Source organism: Orbicella faveolata, unplaced genomic scaffold, assembly GCF_042242905.1.
Source record: "Orbicella faveolata isolate gen_17 unplaced genomic scaffold, um_ofav_v1 contig_1, whole genome shotgun sequence".
Classification (NCBI taxonomy): domain Eukaryota; kingdom Metazoa; phylum Cnidaria; class Anthozoa; order Scleractinia; family Merulinidae; genus Orbicella; species Orbicella faveolata.
The window spans coordinates 32,185,672-32,204,110 of NW_028301536.1; the positions used below are offsets into that span (position 1 = coordinate 32,185,672).

The 18,439-nt window shown below is 37.5% G+C and overlaps 1 protein-coding gene across 1 annotated transcript; it reads left to right on the plus strand.

Annotated features, from left to right (window-relative positions):
* Window positions 1–14: 14 nt before the first annotated feature.
* On the plus strand, window positions 15–18,210 carry LOC110047214 (ubiquitin carboxyl-terminal hydrolase 8-like). Its single transcript, XM_020752965.2, has 17 exons — window positions 15–232; window positions 3,826–3,970; window positions 4,908–4,993; window positions 5,641–5,720; window positions 6,437–6,482; window positions 7,296–7,380; window positions 7,526–7,574; window positions 7,935–8,157; window positions 8,457–8,727; window positions 9,079–11,140; window positions 11,501–11,688; window positions 12,269–12,388; window positions 12,664–12,780; window positions 13,386–13,438; window positions 13,579–13,668; window positions 14,525–14,774; window positions 15,523–18,210. Exons 1-17 carry the CDS (start codon window positions 117–119, stop codon window positions 15,592–15,594), a joined length of 4,053 nt encoding a protein of 1,350 aa, XP_020608624.2. The 5' UTR covers window positions 15–116; the 3' UTR covers window positions 15,595–18,210.
* The last annotated feature ends 229 nt before the right edge of the window (window positions 18,211–18,439 follow it).

Consider the following 18,439-nt stretch of genomic DNA (forward strand, 5'->3'; position numbering starts at 1 on the left):
CGTGTTATATGCAGCAAATGACGTCGTTTTTCGTTTTCAATATGGCCGCCATTGCTTCCCGGAGAGTTAGTTGTCGTCAAAATGTTGAATTAGTCAGGCCTCTATGATAAGCCGTCATGCCTTCGTCAGACAAGAATAAACTAAAGGACCTGCACTTGGCTTCTTGTTTAGGAGACCTGAACAAACTAGCCGATCCTGGCCTTACTGCTGACAGAAATGCTAATCCCTCAGCGTAAGTTGTGTTTTGTTGTTAGTGCTGTAGCAGTTATCAGGCCAGTATATTAACTCTATCATCATTTTTCCGTGTTCTGTGAAGTCACATTTCCTGCATTTTAAGAATCTTTTAGATTAAAATAAGTGAGAACTAAAATCACGAGCTACAACAAAAAAGTTGCATTGCTGACATCGAAAACAAAGTAATATGTCCTTACATGAATAATAATTTCCATTTCTCAGGCTAGAAAATGGTACAATCTTCGGTTAGATCACATCAAATAAGTTTACAACAGTCTTTAAGCCAACTGCGTGCACCATGTCATGCGTGTTTATAGACTTGCCTGCAGTGAAAAATTAGATTAAAGGGCCATTGTCGCGATAAAGCGTTTACAAAAGTAAACTAGGTGAAATATCCCAATGAAAGTGCTTTAATCTTCACATCAGACTAAAAAGATCCCCAGGACTTGGAATTTGAAATTGCAGCAGACCATATCCCATCAGAGTTCCTGCACGCTGACATCAGAGTGCGGAGTCGGAGACACCTAGTTTTCGTTACCGATCAGCAGTCCGAGTTCCTTGCCCGTTCAAAGTCTTGGTACATCGATGTCACATTTATTAGATGTGCCGCGGAGTAACTCGTTGGTAAACGAAGATTCAAAACAGACCAAGCATTCGTTAACTTCGAATTTTCGGAAAAATCTATTGAGAATAAAAGTTTAATAGCTTAGTTTGCCTCTCAAACGAAGTGACTATTCTTTGGAACAAAGTGGCTATTTGGTGGAATGAAGTGACTTTGATGGAACGAAGTGACCGTAAACCTGATTGGGTTTGATTGACACAATTTTTTTAACCAATAGGCATTTTAATACTATCATGCAAACCATGAATTTGCCACGGATCAGCGTGGAGTTTCATGTGCGTTTTGATAATCTCTTTATCCGCCAGCTTTTGGCCTTTTTTTGTAAAGAATATTTATCATCTTTATGTTGTGTGAAGGCCATGTCTGTTGAATACAAGCACATACACTTTACATTCTTTCAACTTGCATTCACATCTGCAGCTATATAAAGTTTCCGATATTCATCCTCCCATCTTTTGTTCCTTTTTCTTTTCTATTTTTCTCTCCAATAAGACCGCTACAGGGGGAAAGTAGCTTTCATCTTTAGCTGGCTCGAAAATCTCCTCTTGAGGACATCATATTTCTCGACAGTATTCAACTCAAAACACATTATGCCGTTTAAATCTTTCATGCATTACTAAGGAGTTCTTCAATATATCGGTATTACCCTTTTCACATGCCTCACAAGGTCGATGGAGAAGGATTTTTCACACAAAATATATCATTGAACTTTGAAAACTTTTCCGTCAGATAAGAAATCAAATTGCCACACATGTCCCTTAGAGTGTCAGTTATGCCCTTTAAGAATGAATCCAAGGATATGACAGTCAACAGTTTAAGAATTTCGTGGTGTAGCTCATTTAGTTATCTCTTATGCTTATTGTTCAATGAAGAGTTAGTCACAGACAGGGTTATAGCAGGAGCACATTCTGGTTCTGTTCTTGATTTGTAAATTTTTCAGATTACATGGTAGAATGGCTTCATCGTGACAATGTATCATGCAGTATTTCCTCAAATAATAGCCACCTCTTGATTAGGTGTGAAGTTGTTCAGCCCTAAAGTTGATTTGCCCCTAACTGTTTAGCCTTCAACCAGAAGTTGACAACACTGTCTATTTCCCTTTTTTTAAGTGTGAATACAACAGTGAATGGTTGGGGGCTCACCAGCTAGGGGCTAAACAACATGTACAGTGTACATTTCTTGATTAATCCCCACTCAAAATAATTATCCCCCTTCAAGGGGATTATTTGAAATGATCCCCTCCCTCGAATAATGCCTCTCACTCCCTGACTCTCTTTGAATAAATTGCCCCTCACTCCAGTGTTTCTGCCAGAACGCGCCATTGCGGCAATCCCGCATCACAATCAGAGATGGCCCCCAGAAAAACGAAAAAAGGGCCAATTTGACCCTTTCCTTTTACAAGACTCAGGCTTAACACAGGCATAATAATTAAAAAGCCATCCCAGGGCTCGAAATTGTGATCGATATGGTCGCCAATGCAACTAACATTTCATCCTTGGCGACCAAAAATTCTGGTTTAGTCGCCATGATGGCGGCTAAATTTCTCTGTGTTGATGATCAATAATGGTTATTTTGTCACACATTATGTCCTTCTAGAAAATCGTATTGAAAGATCTTTGCTTCTAAAACATTCAACATAAGAAAAGAAGTCAATTCATCCTTTTGCTTTGCTGTATTGATTCTCTAACATCGGAAAACTTCCAAATGGCTGACCGTGTTTGAAATCGCCCTATAATGCATTGCAAACCCTTGATCATTGACTACATCATGTATGTATACATTCTCTTGTAATGCAGGGATCCTTCCTACTGGTATCTGAAACTTAATTGAGTAGAAACACTTCAAGAAGCACTTACTATTAAATTTTATCATAGATCCTAATAAACTGCTTTATTTTCCTTGGTACCCTGATAGACTTTTTCCTTCTGTAACTTTCAATTTATTGGCCCCTTTCCTACAAAATTGGCCCCTAAAAAGGATCTTCAGGGGTCACTTTGGCCCTGAAGGAAAATTCTCTGGCTGAAACACTGCCTCACCCTTCTATTCCTTACCATGTCCTTTGGTAATCAACCCTTCTCTCCCTATATCTCCCCTTTCATTCTCCTTCCCCCCCCCCCCCCCCAGTAAATTAGGCATTTACTCCTTGAATATCCAATGGGATAACATTCAAGCTTTGATTTAATCATTACATACAACAGATAGTTTACAAAAGCACAGGTTTTCTGACAGTTTTTTTGTTGTTGTTATAACATGCTTTTTATGCTTTTTCCTTTATTCCCTTGAGCTTTGCTATGGGTATAGGTGACTCCTTTAAAGCAATATTGAAAGAATCGTCCCCCTGGCTTAATCACTCCCCCCCCCCTCAAGTAATTGTCCCCTTTTGGTGCAAAAAAGGGGTAATACCCCCTGCTATTATTCAAAGAAATATGGTATGTTAAACATCTTAAATTTTATTATTCAGTGATCTTTGATTATGCATACATTTCATGTATTGCATACATAAGTTAATACTTATTAATAATTACAATAATAACACTTAATTTACATAGTGCCAAAATCCAAAAGTCCAATGTGCAGCACCAGAAAATATCCATACTCCTCCCACAGAGGGGATTGGAATTTCCTGGGGGGCAGGGGGTTCTCTAAGACCAAAAAATTTAAAGGACTGTAGCAAGTTTAGTTGGAATTTCCAGAGGGGTGGGAGGGTCTTGGAAAAAATCCCTTCTGTCGGGGAGGTATGGATATTCTCTGAAACTACACAATAGTGCTCTAGAAAAAGTAACAAGGAAGATGAGCAATATACAATCATATCATGATAGGAAAATATCTAAAATTAGATAACAAAACAAAAAGGTTAGTTTTCATTAGTATGCACATTCAAAACAGTATAAAGAAGTTTAGTGTTTAGTGGTTACATGTACAATTCAATATGCTTATAATCTGACTAAGCACTAATCTTATCTTTGTAGATACATCAAGTCAGCTGATAAAGTTTACTTGAAAGCTCAGAGTCATGACCTGGAAGGTGATGAAGAGCATGCGTATGCCATGTACATGCGCTTTTTTAATATCATCTCCTTGATTAAAAAGACCAAGAAATACTCTGACAACAAGGTGAGTGCACTGGCATTATTTCAGATCTGCTTCTCTAGGAGAATGTGAGGTTTCAGAAAATATTGATACCCACCACAAGGAAGATGATTGGAGATTCTGAGCTAAAGGAGAGGTTTCAAAAGCAAGAGCTTTTAAAAGGAAAGCAACTTGCATGAAGCTAACAAAACTCAAATTTCAAGATTACAGGTGCTAGGGTCTAAACTAATTGTTCTCTAGCCATAAGATCAATCTGAAAGTACTCCTGGCCAAGAAACACAATGCCCTCAGCCTCCTCACATGCTTAGTTGTACCTCCTCTAAATGCATGTAGATATATGGCAACAGTTGGTTTTGCTACCTGTCAAGTTCGCTACATGTAGATGTTTACTACACACAACTTCCAGTTCGTTACCCATTTAATTTGTGTTCACTACTATCGATAAACTTTTAAGCTTCCTGAAATTAAACTGTATCAATGAAAATCAATCCAACCACATGCTTCTAGCTGATGCTTCTAAATAATTATAGAGACCTACATGTAAGATGTAACATGCGTGATGATTATGTTCTTTTATACACTGCCAAGCCAAACTCCGTTAGCTTAGGTAGCAAACTTGGCCTGTGAGTAGCGAACATGTAGCAAACTTGAGTGTAGCAAACTTGAATGTAGCAAACTCAAAAGGTAGCAAAACCAGCCTAAATCTAGATTCATCCCAAATACTTTCACAGTGATATTCAACTCTACAGACATTGTAGAGAACTGTAGACTGTAGATCATTGAGCAGTAAATGGGAAAATGTTCATTTGTTGGTATTTAGATATGAAACAAAAAAACAGGTAATATTGTTTTAATATGTAACCCCAGTAAAGGCAGTATCCTATATACCACACTTTTCTTTGCCTACAAGTATGTAATATATATTGTAGAATTTGTAAAATTGGTATTTTCTTAATTGTAGAACTACTTTGACAATTTAATGGGGAAATCAAAAATCATCAAGTCTATAAACCGAGCAGAAGCACTGCAAAAAAGTCTCGATAAAAGGTTGGTTTCTTTGATTTTTTTCAATTCTCATGCTGCATGCCTGCACCTTGGTAGAGGAAGGAGGGGGCCAAACCCCACCTTTTTGATCTTGGTAGGCTCTATAAATTGTTTATAGAATAATGTTGGTGTACCAAACCAATCCTGTGGGAGCTGAACTCTTTTCTTATGTAAACACTTTCTTTTTTTTTACAATAAATTTGTATGGCTGCTGGTCACATGAGTGACAATGCTCTACGAAACATTCAGTCCAGTGATATTATTTTTCAATCTGGGTGGACCTTCCCTTTAGAACTCCAGGCCCACACATTTTACATACTCAGGCACTTTTTATATGGATGCACCACTGCACCCACTGACATTTTGTAGTGCAAAATGACCTGCCAAGGCGTCAGCTAGGTAATTTATAATTTCTCCAGGATTTTTTATGTAACTATATGGTATCACTTTGTCAAGGGCAAACAATGGATCCAACAGTTAAAATAATGTATCATGATTAAGTTAAGTGAAATGTTGAACTCAAAACAGTTAATGAATTGTTCATTTGACTGTGTAAAGGTATATTTGTTCAATCCAAGTACACCCTGTAAAACGTAATTACTGTGATTGTGCTATTATCTGTGTTGAGGGCCTACAATATGTTTGTTCAGGTATGAAAAGCTTAGAGCTCAAAAAGAAGCTGACAAAAAAGCACAGGAAGAAGCAAAACGAAAAGAAGAGGAAGACAAGAGTAACATGTTTTTTAGTTATTTATTAATAAAAGTATTTATAAAATAATGCAGTAAGAATTATTTATTGGACCTTCTGTTTGTCAGTAGGTAAACATTTCACACTGTACTTGTTGTATTGCACGCAAAAATTGTCACATTTCTTTTGCCATTTCAAAATTATTCTGGAGTCATCCATGTACAAATTTATAACAAAATGAATTCGAAATGAGTTACAAATAAACTCAATTGTCAATTTCTGCAGAGTAAAACAAGGGACTCCTAAGAAGCAAATTTGACTATGCTATCAATGAATTTCAAATCTCAGAAAATGTGTTCTCACTTGTACTCACACACTACATGTGTATGGTACTTGGGTACTTAAAGTTCCCAGTGTCTGAATGCAACTGTATTTTGTGCTGGTGCCTCTAGAGGCATCAGTGCTTGTGTACATCCTGACTCATATTAAGCTGAAGGACCAGTGACATTTTTGAAAATCAGTTTGATAGGTTTAGCATGAGGTTAGAAGGACTGTAACATTTATTTTACATTTAAAATCCAGTGTTGACCAAGATTATTCAAAGTATTGCATGAGCTACTGATTGGGTTATGTGTAACAATGTTTGATGCTTGGACCCTTTTTTAAGCTAAGGGAACTTTGGTAATAGTTTCTTGAATAATAATTATAATAATTGTAGAAACAGAGCACAATTTCAATTCCTTTTATTTTTTTCTGTAGAAAATTTGGAATCGCTGAAGGCAAAGCATGGCAATGGAACAGACAGGTAAGTTAAAAATTTATAAAAAGTTCATAAATATAAATTCAATATTGTATTATATTTGGGATGCACGGTGGCCACATGGTTAGTGCACTCGTCTCCGGATCGAGCGGTCCGGGTTTGAGCCCTGGCCGGGGACATTGTGTTGTGTTCTTGGGCAAGACACTTTACTCTCACAGTGCCTCTCTCCACCCAGGTGTATAAATGGGTACCGGCGAATTTAATGCTGGGGGGGAACCCTACGATGACTAGCGTCCCATCCAGGGGGAAGTTGAAATACTCCTTGTCGCTTCATGCTACTGAAACCGGGATAAGCTCTGGCCTGGTGGGCCACTTGGCTCGTATGCAGACTTTTACCTATTGTATTATATTGATACAAGACTATTGATGACACCATTCCACCTAGTAAATATTAGGAAACTCAATAAATCTGATGATTTTCTTTGTTAGAAGTGCTTTTACATAGTAATTATTGTAAATGTTTCAAGTGATCTCCATATTTGTCTGCTGTTGCCACAAGTTAGAGTCTACAAGGACTAGGGAGTTTGCCCAAATTCCCTGACAGTTTTTAGCTCAGGTGTGTTCCCAGGGTTAATTTAGAAAAGTAAAAACATATAACATGATTTCATGACAGGGTTTATAAATCCTCATCAAAATCCCAGAGTACATCCAACGTCAGAGTGTTTTACAAAAAGTTGAACATGAATAAGTCTGTCAATAATTTAATTGATTAACATTTTATTATCAGTGGTACAAAATAATGTGAAATAAATGAACTTGTTCTAACTAAGGCATTATGTTGTTTATGTATTGTTTCAGTGACAGTGGTTTTGACAGCGATATTGATTTGCTCTTGAATGGAAATTCTATTAGTTCATCCTCTGATGTTTATCAAAAGCTTAAGGTAGGTAACAATATGAATTTTATTTACACATAGTTTCTTGTTTTAATTGTCAACTTCTTGCAAGTAGTTTAAATGAATGCTCATCTTGTTATACGTGTAAATGCCTCTTTTTCAGTCATTAATTGTTTTTTTTTTTGCCACTAAGGTCAGTCATAATTCAATCCTCACACCGAAATCACAAGATAGTGGTAGTGGTAAGTGTTATATAGTATTCGTGACTAGTCTAAAGTAGGTTATATTTAACTAATCTGACTGACTGACAGAAAGTGGCTTGACTGACTGACTGACTGACTGATAGACTTAGAGATAGGAAAAAAGAAAACAAACATTGATTTACTTCAAAATTTGCAATCAAAATGGCATTTTGCCTCAATCTCTCATACATGTTGTCGTGTGCTTTTCAAATTTTCATTTCTTAATTTTTCCTGCTAGAAAGTTAAATAATGACAAAGGGTGATATTTTATGATGATCTTTAGAACACCAGCAAATTAAGGTTCAGTCTTTAACTGAGCATAAACACTTTTAACATTTGTTGATTTGTCATTTGTGTTAGGTACACTAATTAGTGGTCTGGAGTCTCCAAGTTCCATGGCCAAATCAGCGGCTACAGATGGTTCACTCAGATGTGTAACAGCACAAGATCTGTACAACCTGCTAACACCAGAGAGTGAGTCCAAAATTCTGATCCTAGACTGCCGACCTCATTCCATGTTTGTTGAGAATCACATCAGATGTTCATGTTGTGTAAATATACCAGCTGAACTGCTGGATCAAGGGTAAGAATATTATGTCTGTGCAATAGTAAACAGTATTTTCACTCATGGTGTGCTACTGAGTAGAGTAGATCTGATCTGATCTCCAATATGGCCTTAAACGCTAGTAAGAAATATATACAAAAAGTGTGAAAGGGGGTATGCTTTGAAATTATCTATGTGTAATAGCCTTCAGGACCTACAAAAGATAATCTATGAAAATTTGTTATGTCATAGTTATGTTATATCTGAACTGGTTTATTGCCTGAAATAATGTGTTATCAACTGATATTTTCTAATAATGATATGTTTTCTTTTTTTAGGGTGTCAGTTGGCAGCATAGAAAGAAGATTGCCTGAGGCAACAAGAAAGATTTGGAATAAGAGAGGACAAAAAGATTTTGTTATTTTAATGGATGAGTCAACAAAGATTGCAGACATTACACCTGAAAGCAGAATTCAAAGGCTCAAAGATGTGATATTTACCTTTGACTCATACAGTTCATTAAAGAATGAACCACTCTTTCTTGATGGTGGATTCCATAGTTGGTTGTGGCATTATCCATCTGTTGCTCTGAAAGCAGAATTGCCAAAGGTAGCTTGAGACTAAGAAATATAGAAAAATATTGTACATTCAAAACATCAACACTGCCAAAAAAAACCTAAAGTCATTTATATTTCATAAGTAATTATAGAAATACAGCTGCATTTTGGCTCAATTTTGGCAGTCAAGGGTGTACTGTAAAGTCAATCTATTGCTAATAGATTGAAACAGAATTTGAGTCTACAAGATGACATTTTAGTGAATGTCACATTGCCAGCAGCCATTTTGATGACTATGATTGCCATTTGTGTAATGTACTGCAGCCAGTACGTCTTTTCTTTGTAGCAAAGATGTCATCTGTGCCCTTTTACTCTATTAACAAATACCGTTCTTCACTCTTAGGTGCAGTCACAACCTAAACCTGTAACTCCCATAGATCTATCATCCCTAGACTACCCTGAACTTCCAGAAGAGAAAATATCATCACCTCAGTTGCCATCATCTCCTGAAACTGGTCATCTTAACAGTAGCCTCCAGTATCCAGCCCTCCCAACGGCAGGTCTTCAAAATGTGGATGGCCAACTTCTTAACCCAAAAGGCAGTATTCAACAAGACAAATCGCTACCATCACCTTCCCCAGCTCCTTTCCAACCTACTCCCAATGTACCATCCTCAGGACCACTTCCAGGAGGGAAAGCTCCTTCAGAAGGTTTGAGTCCAGTACACACACCTGGCCCAAACTATAATCAACCAGGAATTCCTCCAGCTGTCTCAGCTTCACTATCTGACAGAAAACTGTCGCATACTGGTCCTCAAAAATTGGATCCAAGGAACATGCCATCCTCACAACCTGGTGCTCCAATATTGCAATCGTCAGCACCAGGAATGCAGTCTTCAATGCAAATTGCTCTACAGGCCATTATTTCAAATCCAGGAGGACCTAGGCCACCAGGTTCTCAACCAAATATGACAGCACCACATCCTTCAGGTCAAACAGGTCTTCAAGCAAACACTCCTAACTCTGGTCCTCAAATGGCACCAAATACCCAACCATCTTTACTAAGTGCAACTGTTCCAAAGCCAGTTTTGCAACCTGGTGTGCCATTCTCAAGCCCTTCAAGCAAGCCATCTGCTCAACCTGGTATTTCACCACCCCAATCCACTATCTCACAGTCGACTTCATCTTCAAACATGTCAACGCCTGGGACTCAGCCTGCTAGTGTGAATTCCACATCTTCAACTAGCCAAGTACACTCAGTGGCTCCACTGCAGGTTACTCAAACAATATCAACTTTATCTTCTGCTGGAGGACCACAGCTATCTTCAAAATTATCAGTACCTCCCGAAGGCCCTGGAGTTGTTGTTCCACCTGTTTCTGGCCATATGCCTGGCCAACAAAGTGTGCAGCCAGGAAACCACCCACAAGTTCCATCAGTGAGTCAAGTGTCTCATGGTGGTACTCAAGTTCCTGGACAGTCCTCCCTTCCAGCAGCACAACATCATCAGGTTGCCACTTCACCCATCCCAAGGACAGATTCAAGAAACAATCCAAATGGAAGGGATACAACTATTAATTCAAGTCAAGTTTCCCCTCCAGGACATGTAGTTAATTCTGATCAGAAGCCAACTCAGGATGTTCCTAGTGGATCCGCAAAACAGCCACATGGTGGACAAAAGGTGTCAAAGTCTTCTCAACAGGCTGCTTCCAACAAGGCAACTGCCTATGTAACTACACCAGGGTTGCCACCTGGCTGGGAGAGAGTTGAAAGTGGAGACAAAGTTTACTACAAAAATCACAATACTCATTCAACACATTGGAAACCACCCTCATCAGTGACAACACCTGCTGCACCACAATCTAGTGTGCAAAAGCCAGATCAATCTCAGTCAGGCACAAAAGTTGTTGCACCACAATCAAGTAGTGTAACAGGACTGCCACCGGGCTGGGAGAAAGTTGAAAGTGAAGGAAAAGTTTACTACAAAGATAATAATACTCATACAACACATTGGCATCCACCCTCATCAGGGACAACACCTGCTGCACCACAATCTAGTGTGCAAAAGCAACAGCAGGCCCCTATAAAGAGACAATCTTCAGTAGAAAGGCCAATGCTGCGCAGATCCAATTCCTCACCAAACCTAAAAAAGCAGAGTGATCAGGGCACTTCTGGTCCTAAGAGACCGGTAATAGATCGCTTATCAAAACCAGACTCGGAGCAAACAGGAACAGCCAGACCAGTTATAAACCGCAGTGCTAAACCTTTGTCTGCCAACCAGCTTGACAGCTTTAACCCTAGCTATGGAGGGCTGGGAACTGGATTAACAGGACTCCGTAACCTGGGAAACACTTGTTATATGAACTCTGTTGTACAGTGCTTGAGCAGTGTTTCCCCTTTGGCTGCTTTTTTTATTTCAGGGGTTTACAGAGAAGATCTCAACAGAAGCAATCGAGATGGAACAAAGGGTAGGTGACAAAAGTTGAAATTCATGTCATGATTTAAAATATGAATATAACATGTTTTTTGTTAAAGGACAACCATTATAAGATGGACTTACATACAATCTTTCTAGAAACAAAAATCAGTTCAAAATAGCAGAGAGTTTGAAAAACTGAGGTCATCTATAGCTGATAGTAAATTGCAAAATAAACCAGGGCAAATGCAAGGGAAATGAGTTTGGGTTCAACATTACAGGGAGATTGAAATAACCAAGTTGAAAATAATATCAGGTCCAGCTGTATTACACAGCTTTTTAAATAATGATCCTAGTTTGTTATCAACCAGTGCAAGTGCATATGCCCATTACAAAACAAATTATTTTTCAGGGGAACTAGCAGAGAGCTTTTCAGTGCTTGTCAGAGTTCTGCATTCTGGACAATTCAAGTGTGTGTCGCCAGGAGATTTCAAACGAACAGTTGGAAAGTTTAAATCCCAGTTCTCTGGGTATGACCAACAAGATTCCCAGGAACTGTTAGCTTTCTTGATGGATGGCTTACAAGAGGATCTCAACAAGGTATTGTTGGTACTGAATAGGTATAATAAGAAGTAAGTTTCATTCTAGGCTATCACTTTAGACACAAATGTCAAATATTAAATGCCAAACCATTAGTAAGAGCAACGGTCTGCCAATGTTGTATTGAAGTAGTATCATACCTAGGAGAGTAGCAATACTCTGTGTTGTACAATGTTACACAAACCAGAAAGACCCACCCTGCCCACCCGCCTACCCACCTGGTGCTTACATACCTACTACCTTCTTAACTCTCACTTTCCCCACCTACCTACTAATGTTCCCACTTAACCTCTTTTTTCTACCTATCTACCTACCTACCTACCTACCTACCTACCTACCAACCTACTTACCTGATACCTAACTGTTTGCATACTACCTACCTTGCTACCCACCTCCCTACCTCTCTACCTACTTACCTAGCTACCTACCTACCTTGCATCCCACGTACCTACCAATCTTCCTACCTCCCTCTTTTCCTACCTGTACACCTACCTATTCTTGAGAGTGAAATAGTTAGTAAGAAGTACTATTAAAATTTCAATAAATCAACAAATTTTTTTGTCATGTATGTTCCCTGTAGGTGAAGAGCAAGCCATATCTTAAGGCACCTGCTGATGATCTAGACCCTCAAACAGCTGCCAAGATTGCTTGGGAAAACCACAAGAAGAGGAATGAATCTATTATGGTGGAATTGTTTGATGTAAGATGACATCTATAGCTTTCTCTTCGATCAAAAAAGCAAGACCAGAGTTTAAGTGCACAAGGTTTGCTCTACTGATGTGCAAGTGGCAAGGTGTTCAATTACAACATTTGGTCTTTCACAAAGGGTTACAATAATAGTAATCTGACAACTGTGATTAAACACATGTGACTGTGCTGCAATAACATAAAAAGCGATGTGTGAAAAACCAAGCAGAGACAAGAGTTGTGTTGTTTAATGTAATGATTACACAATTGTTTGGTCATTTTTTTCAGGGTTTGTTCATGTCAACTGTAAAGTGTATGGTCTGTAGTAAAGAATCCAGGACTTTTGACACTTTTTCCAACCTTACTCTCCCACTGCCAGCCAATGCAAGTCGCTGCACTCTCCAGGTATGTGTATTGATTAATGGTAAAGGTAGGTATAGTCTGCATTCGAGCCAAGTGGCCCATCAGGCTGGAGCTTATCCCGGTTTCTGTAGTATAAAGCGACTACGAGTATTTCCTCTTCCCCCTGGATGGGATGCTAGTCTGTTGCAGGGTTACCCCCAGCAATAAATTCGCTGGTACCCATTTATACCTCTGGGTGGAGAGAGGTACTGTGAGAGTAAAGTGTCTTGCCCAAGAACACAACAAAATGTCCCTGGCCAAGGCTCAAACCTGGACCGCTTGATCCAGAGACGAGCGCAGTAACCAGGAGGCCACCGTGCCTCCATGTATTAATTAATAAATAACAATAATTAAGTTGATTTAGTCAACCATGATATGGAAGATGATAGTATGGATATTTCTAGCTACAATCAATAAATCTTGTTTCTAACAAGCAAACAGTGTCATCAGAAGACTACAGACGGAGGATTAGAATTTTGCCTTTATAGAATATACCTTAATGGGCTATTAATATTGAGATTTGTTGAGATATTTTAGAAGTTGTAGTTTATGTACTATTGTTTGGATGTGTAATATTTTTTGGAGTATTAATTGATTACTTATTTCAGGATTGCCTAGCCTTGTTTACAAAACCTGAGAAAATGTCAGGAGATGATAAATGGTAAGTATTTTAAATATTGACCCAATATTGTGTGCTGTGTCACCCAGCAGCCAATTTGAAAATGAAATCTGAATGACTACAATGTATAAGGCACTGTGGTAGCCATCAGTGACAGGTCTAATTTGAATTTTTCATGTCAGGTTTTGTCCAAAGTGCCAACAAAGAAGGGAAGCCAGTAAAACAATTCAGATCTGGAGGCTGCCAGCCATCCTTGTTGTACATCTCAAACGGTAATCAAAAATGACTTTCCTTACACAAGCTTTAGTGTGTGCATCTATGAATCTATGATTCTTGAGAGGTACTTTAATTTGGAGGGTCTGTTATTTTCAGATTCAGATTTTTATTTGCACTATTTACAAACCTTCCACTGATTAAATTAAAACATTAACACGGAAAATGTAGAAATGGAAAAAATGTACAACCAAAACTAAATTGGGAAGTGCTCAGTGACCAAAGCCGCTTAATTGCTCTCAAGTTGGTCACTGACACGTACAAATAACTGACAAGACATATGTTATCAATAGTTATAAGACTTTCGAAAAGTCTTTTCCAATAATACTTTCCTTGACTGTTGGTTTCTTGCTTTTGACTTTATTGCTCAAAGATTGCCCTTAAGCAAAGCAAGAGAGTGTTGATTAAGCATAGGATTAAGCAAAGGTCGCCTTGTGGCAAGTCTTCATAGCAAGTTGTCTGTTGGCTTAGCAAGTACATAACTGTAGTTCATTTCATTACACCTGCTTTCAGTGTTACATGCATAGGCGACATCTTTTGACCACATAAATGGCTGAAATACCATTTACCTGTGAAACTAGCAATTTTTCTGGTTATTAGCGGAACAAATGACAAGTATATACAATTACTGACCTCAAATGAATGAAGAAGATTGTGGACTCCCAATTTACGGGATAATTCAAACAATTTTAGTGTAGTCAATCAGCTCTCAATAGTGACTTCTGGTAGAATTAAGCTGCTACCGCTCACTTAATATTTGAAAGATGTAAACATTCAGAGCAGAGATAGTTGCTATGCATGTAACACTGAAAGCAGGTGTAAGGTCCATGTAGTAATCTTGTACATTTTTTGTAGATTTCAATATGAAGGGATGTGGCGTCAGAAACTTCAAACAGGGGTCTCCTTTCAAATGTCACAGTTGGACATGTCCAACTTTGTAGTGGGTCCAAAGTTTACAGCACGTTACAACCTGCATGCCGTTTCCAATCATTATGGAACCATGCATGGCGGACATTACACTGCATTCTGCAAGAGTGTTTATGATAAGAAGTGGTACAAGTTTGATGATCAGTATGTAACTGAGATGTCACCCAGAGAAGTTGTGGTATGTCTACTAGTGATCTTCTAGGTTTCATCTTGATAGTGAATATTAAATCATGTTACTCGAGGCTCTTTTTTAGGAAACAAATCTGGGGCACTCATGAGACAAGGAGTTATCCACAAGTGCTTCATTTCATCCTTGACTCCCAGTAAAATTATTTCTTGTTCATAAATGAAATAGACCCTTTTCATAAATAGCCGCTGATTATAAATTAATTTGTCAGTATGACAATTAGAAGAATTTTTAATCTAATACAAGGTCATTGTCTAGGCTAATTTAAATGCACACAAAGGAATTTTTAATTGCCAGCCATTAATAAAGAGTCTCTTGCCCAAGTGTAGAGGAAGCACATAAATACTTGAATTGAGGAACAATTATTTTTGGCAACCTGCATTCATTCTGACTGTGGGTAAAATTCAACGGACAGACAGTTGGAATAAGTGCATTTAATTATATTCCCAGAAAACGCATTAAACTGGGCATTCTTTGGTTTGGCATTTCTTTTACAAAGTAGAGTTGATATTTGAATGATTGTTGTGTTGTGTGGTTTCAGAAATTATCCATGTACTCACTCCAAGGAGGGTTATTTGAAATGACAATGGGGAGGGTTCAAATAAGGGTGTGGGAAAGACTGGATAAATTTCTGGAACAATATCATATCATTTATCACACCACATCATACCATACCATAATTAGATCATATCATAATAAATTTATTATTTATGGCAGAAAATATTTGTTTCTTTTGCAGACTTCAGCCGGATATCTGCTGTTTTACACCTCATTTGATTTCCAACCCCCAAAGTACTTAATCAAGTCATGAAACTAATCAGTGGAGTTGATGATATATTGTAAATAGTTGCAGCAAATTTACATGTCTTTGACAAAAGAAAATTGTATGAATCAAAAATCAATTTAATGAATTAGCACTGTAATTACACTAGATGTTTGGTATGGCCCCCCAAAAATTATGAAGTATAGGCACTGATTTTAAAATATTATACCTCAAGGTCACTAAAAAACATTGACTGAGATTATTTACATTATTATGTAGAAAACATGTCATATAATTGTAGATCTAGATGTTACAATGTACTGTAGAAGTAACAAATAAGTGATGGAACAACTTACTAGGCTTTTGCGTTGAAAGAAGAAAACAGTGGGACTGTCTGTGAGTAAATCTGTTCCCTGAGTCAAGTTGAAACTTAAGTCCAATAGCTGAGTCATTGCTGATTGTTCAGCAAATGTTAAGTTTAATCCCAATTCCCCATGGTTTGGAATGTGGCAGATGGTGGGCTGGAGATAGGTGACTAACTGCATTGAGCCAAATAGCATTATAGTAAGTATAAATAGTGCTCTGGTTAGCCTACAAGCAACGTATGTTTTTCTGAACAAGGGCTAGATCTTAAATGTTATTGATTTGTAACATGACTTAGACATTTGCTTTGCACTCAGAGGAATGTCTAATGATCAGATTTGTCTCAGCCAGCTGATCAACTTGATGGTCAGTAAAATACATTTTATTTGGTGTTGTTGAACATCAAAGTTTTGAGTCAAAATGAGTTTGGCAATTGACAAAACATGAGACAACTAGTTAATTATGACTTGTATTAAACGTAAGTGTTAATTTTTATTTCAAGCCTGTAGAAAACATAATGTATTACTGGACCTGGGTCAAGTTGTTTGAGTTGTTGTTGTTTAACTTAATCATCAGCTAAACAACCAGAACCTAGAAGTTAGCTAAAGAAGGTTATTGTTTCATAAAATGTTTTCCTTCAGAGTTAATGTTTTTGGCCTAAACTGTTTGGGTTTCATAACACAACTGATAATCCATAAATATTGTTTTAATAGTGATCAAGATTGCTGTTGAAGTGTTGAAAATACAACTTTGTGTAAACGCAAGGTTGCAAAACAAAGAGATGTAGTGCTGTAGGTCATAGAGGTAGATCTGCAGCACAGAGAGATGACCAGGGTAAAGGAAGAATAATTACAACTGCATAATTATATATTTTTTTAGATTTGGATCTTTGTATTCAGTTGTACATTACATTTATGCCATGGAAAGGAGAGGCCACAAGTGCAGGTTTTCAGGGGAGTTTTATTTTCTCAATTTGGTTTCAAACTGAAAATTAATACAAAGGAGAGAACCAAACATATATCAATTGAATACTGTAATTAGAATTGGAATCATTGTTAAATTACTGTTACATTTATAATTTACTTCCCTCCTCAGATATTGAGCCCTCTGAAAACAGAGTTTATTGTAATATTTAGTCAAGATGATTTGTTAACTTGTTGGTCTCATTGATCCATTAGATTGGCTTCATTAATGAATTTTGCTATAGCTTCAGCATTTAGGAGATGGTTTTGATCAAGAAATAAGAGCCCAGTCCTTACTAAGTACCCTGTCTCCCAACTTCAGTTGGAACCATTTGTAATAGTAATTGGACCAAGTGGAGTGCAATTCAGGGAGTAATCGGGCAAGTAATTTCAATAACGGACAAGAGTGAAGTGCAAGGCCGATTTTAAATTATGATCACGATTACTCGCTGAATTGTATGACACAAGGTCCACTTACCAATTAATCATATCTATAACAAATTTCAAAATTGAAAAAGTCTTTGGAGAACTTCTTTTGAGCAAAAAGGTCAGTAGCATTTTCCTAAGTTTCAAAAACACTGGGAAACATTGAGGAAGCCATAAAAGTGCACGTAATTCACATGTGAATCATGTAGGTATCCAATTACAGGCATCTAAATACAAATAGTTCTAATTAGATACCTGCAAGAGAACATGATAGGTACAATTGGACACCCACATGAATGCACACCAGTTAGGTGACTAATAGCAGGCAGAGATCCAATCATGATTGGAAATTTTGTTATAGATACAATTATAATGGTAATTGTCAAAAGGTTATGGATAGGCTAATAATAAGCTAATAATGCTTCATCGTATAGCCAGTGTCTGGTCTGTAGGTCAAGCATTGTCAGAGGAATTTATCAGATGAGATAACACTAATTTTTAGAAACATTTTTTGAAGTTTGAGACCAGTGTCAAGGATGGACTCTAACTGGGCAAACAAAGAGAGAAGGGCTGTCAATTACTAAATTGCAATGTTCAGTCTCAAAGAAAACCTAAAAAAAATATTGCAAAGAAGGGCCTGTGCCAAAGAGGCAAATTGGAAAGGAAGTTAGGAGACCATTAAGTAACTCTTTAGTTGCAGGAGTAAGAATTAAGTAAATAATATTCAGTTGTATAATAATGTACAATGTAAGTGCAAGTATTGCAGGTTGCTGCATTTAATCTGCATCGTAATATCCTAACTTGTAATTTGTAATTTTCCAAACCTTGTGTAACTTTTAGAAGGTCTTGGTCTCAAATGAATGTAAACTATTAAAATTATTAATGTAATAAAGCAATAATTAAGTTGATTGGATCAAGTGTGTAGTTGTCTTGTATTAAGGTGGCTGACAACAGCTTCCATCACTGATACTTTGATGTATCAATACTACCACTCTTTATCAGATGATGCTACAATAATGGTATCACACAAATGCCCAGTGATTGGCTCACAGGTTTCCATAGCAACAGTAAAACCTGTTAACATCCTTAACTCTAGCTTGAATTGTTTACAACTAAAAAAACAAGCTTGATGATCATGACTT

Excerpts from the sequence above, each read along its gene's own strand:
- LOC110047214 (XM_020752965.2), top strand. The coding sequence starts at position 117 with ATGCCTTCGTCAGACAAGAATAAACTAAAGGACCTGCACTTGGCTTCT. Across the intron at positions 6,483-7,295 it reads CATGGCAATGGAACAGACAG|TGACAGTGGTTTTGACAGCG; the intron begins GTAAGTTAAAAA and ends GTATTGTTTCAG. Across the intron at positions 13,669-14,524 it reads CTTGTTGTACATCTCAAACG|ATTTCAATATGAAGGGATGT; the intron begins GTAATCAAAAAT and ends CATTTTTTGTAG.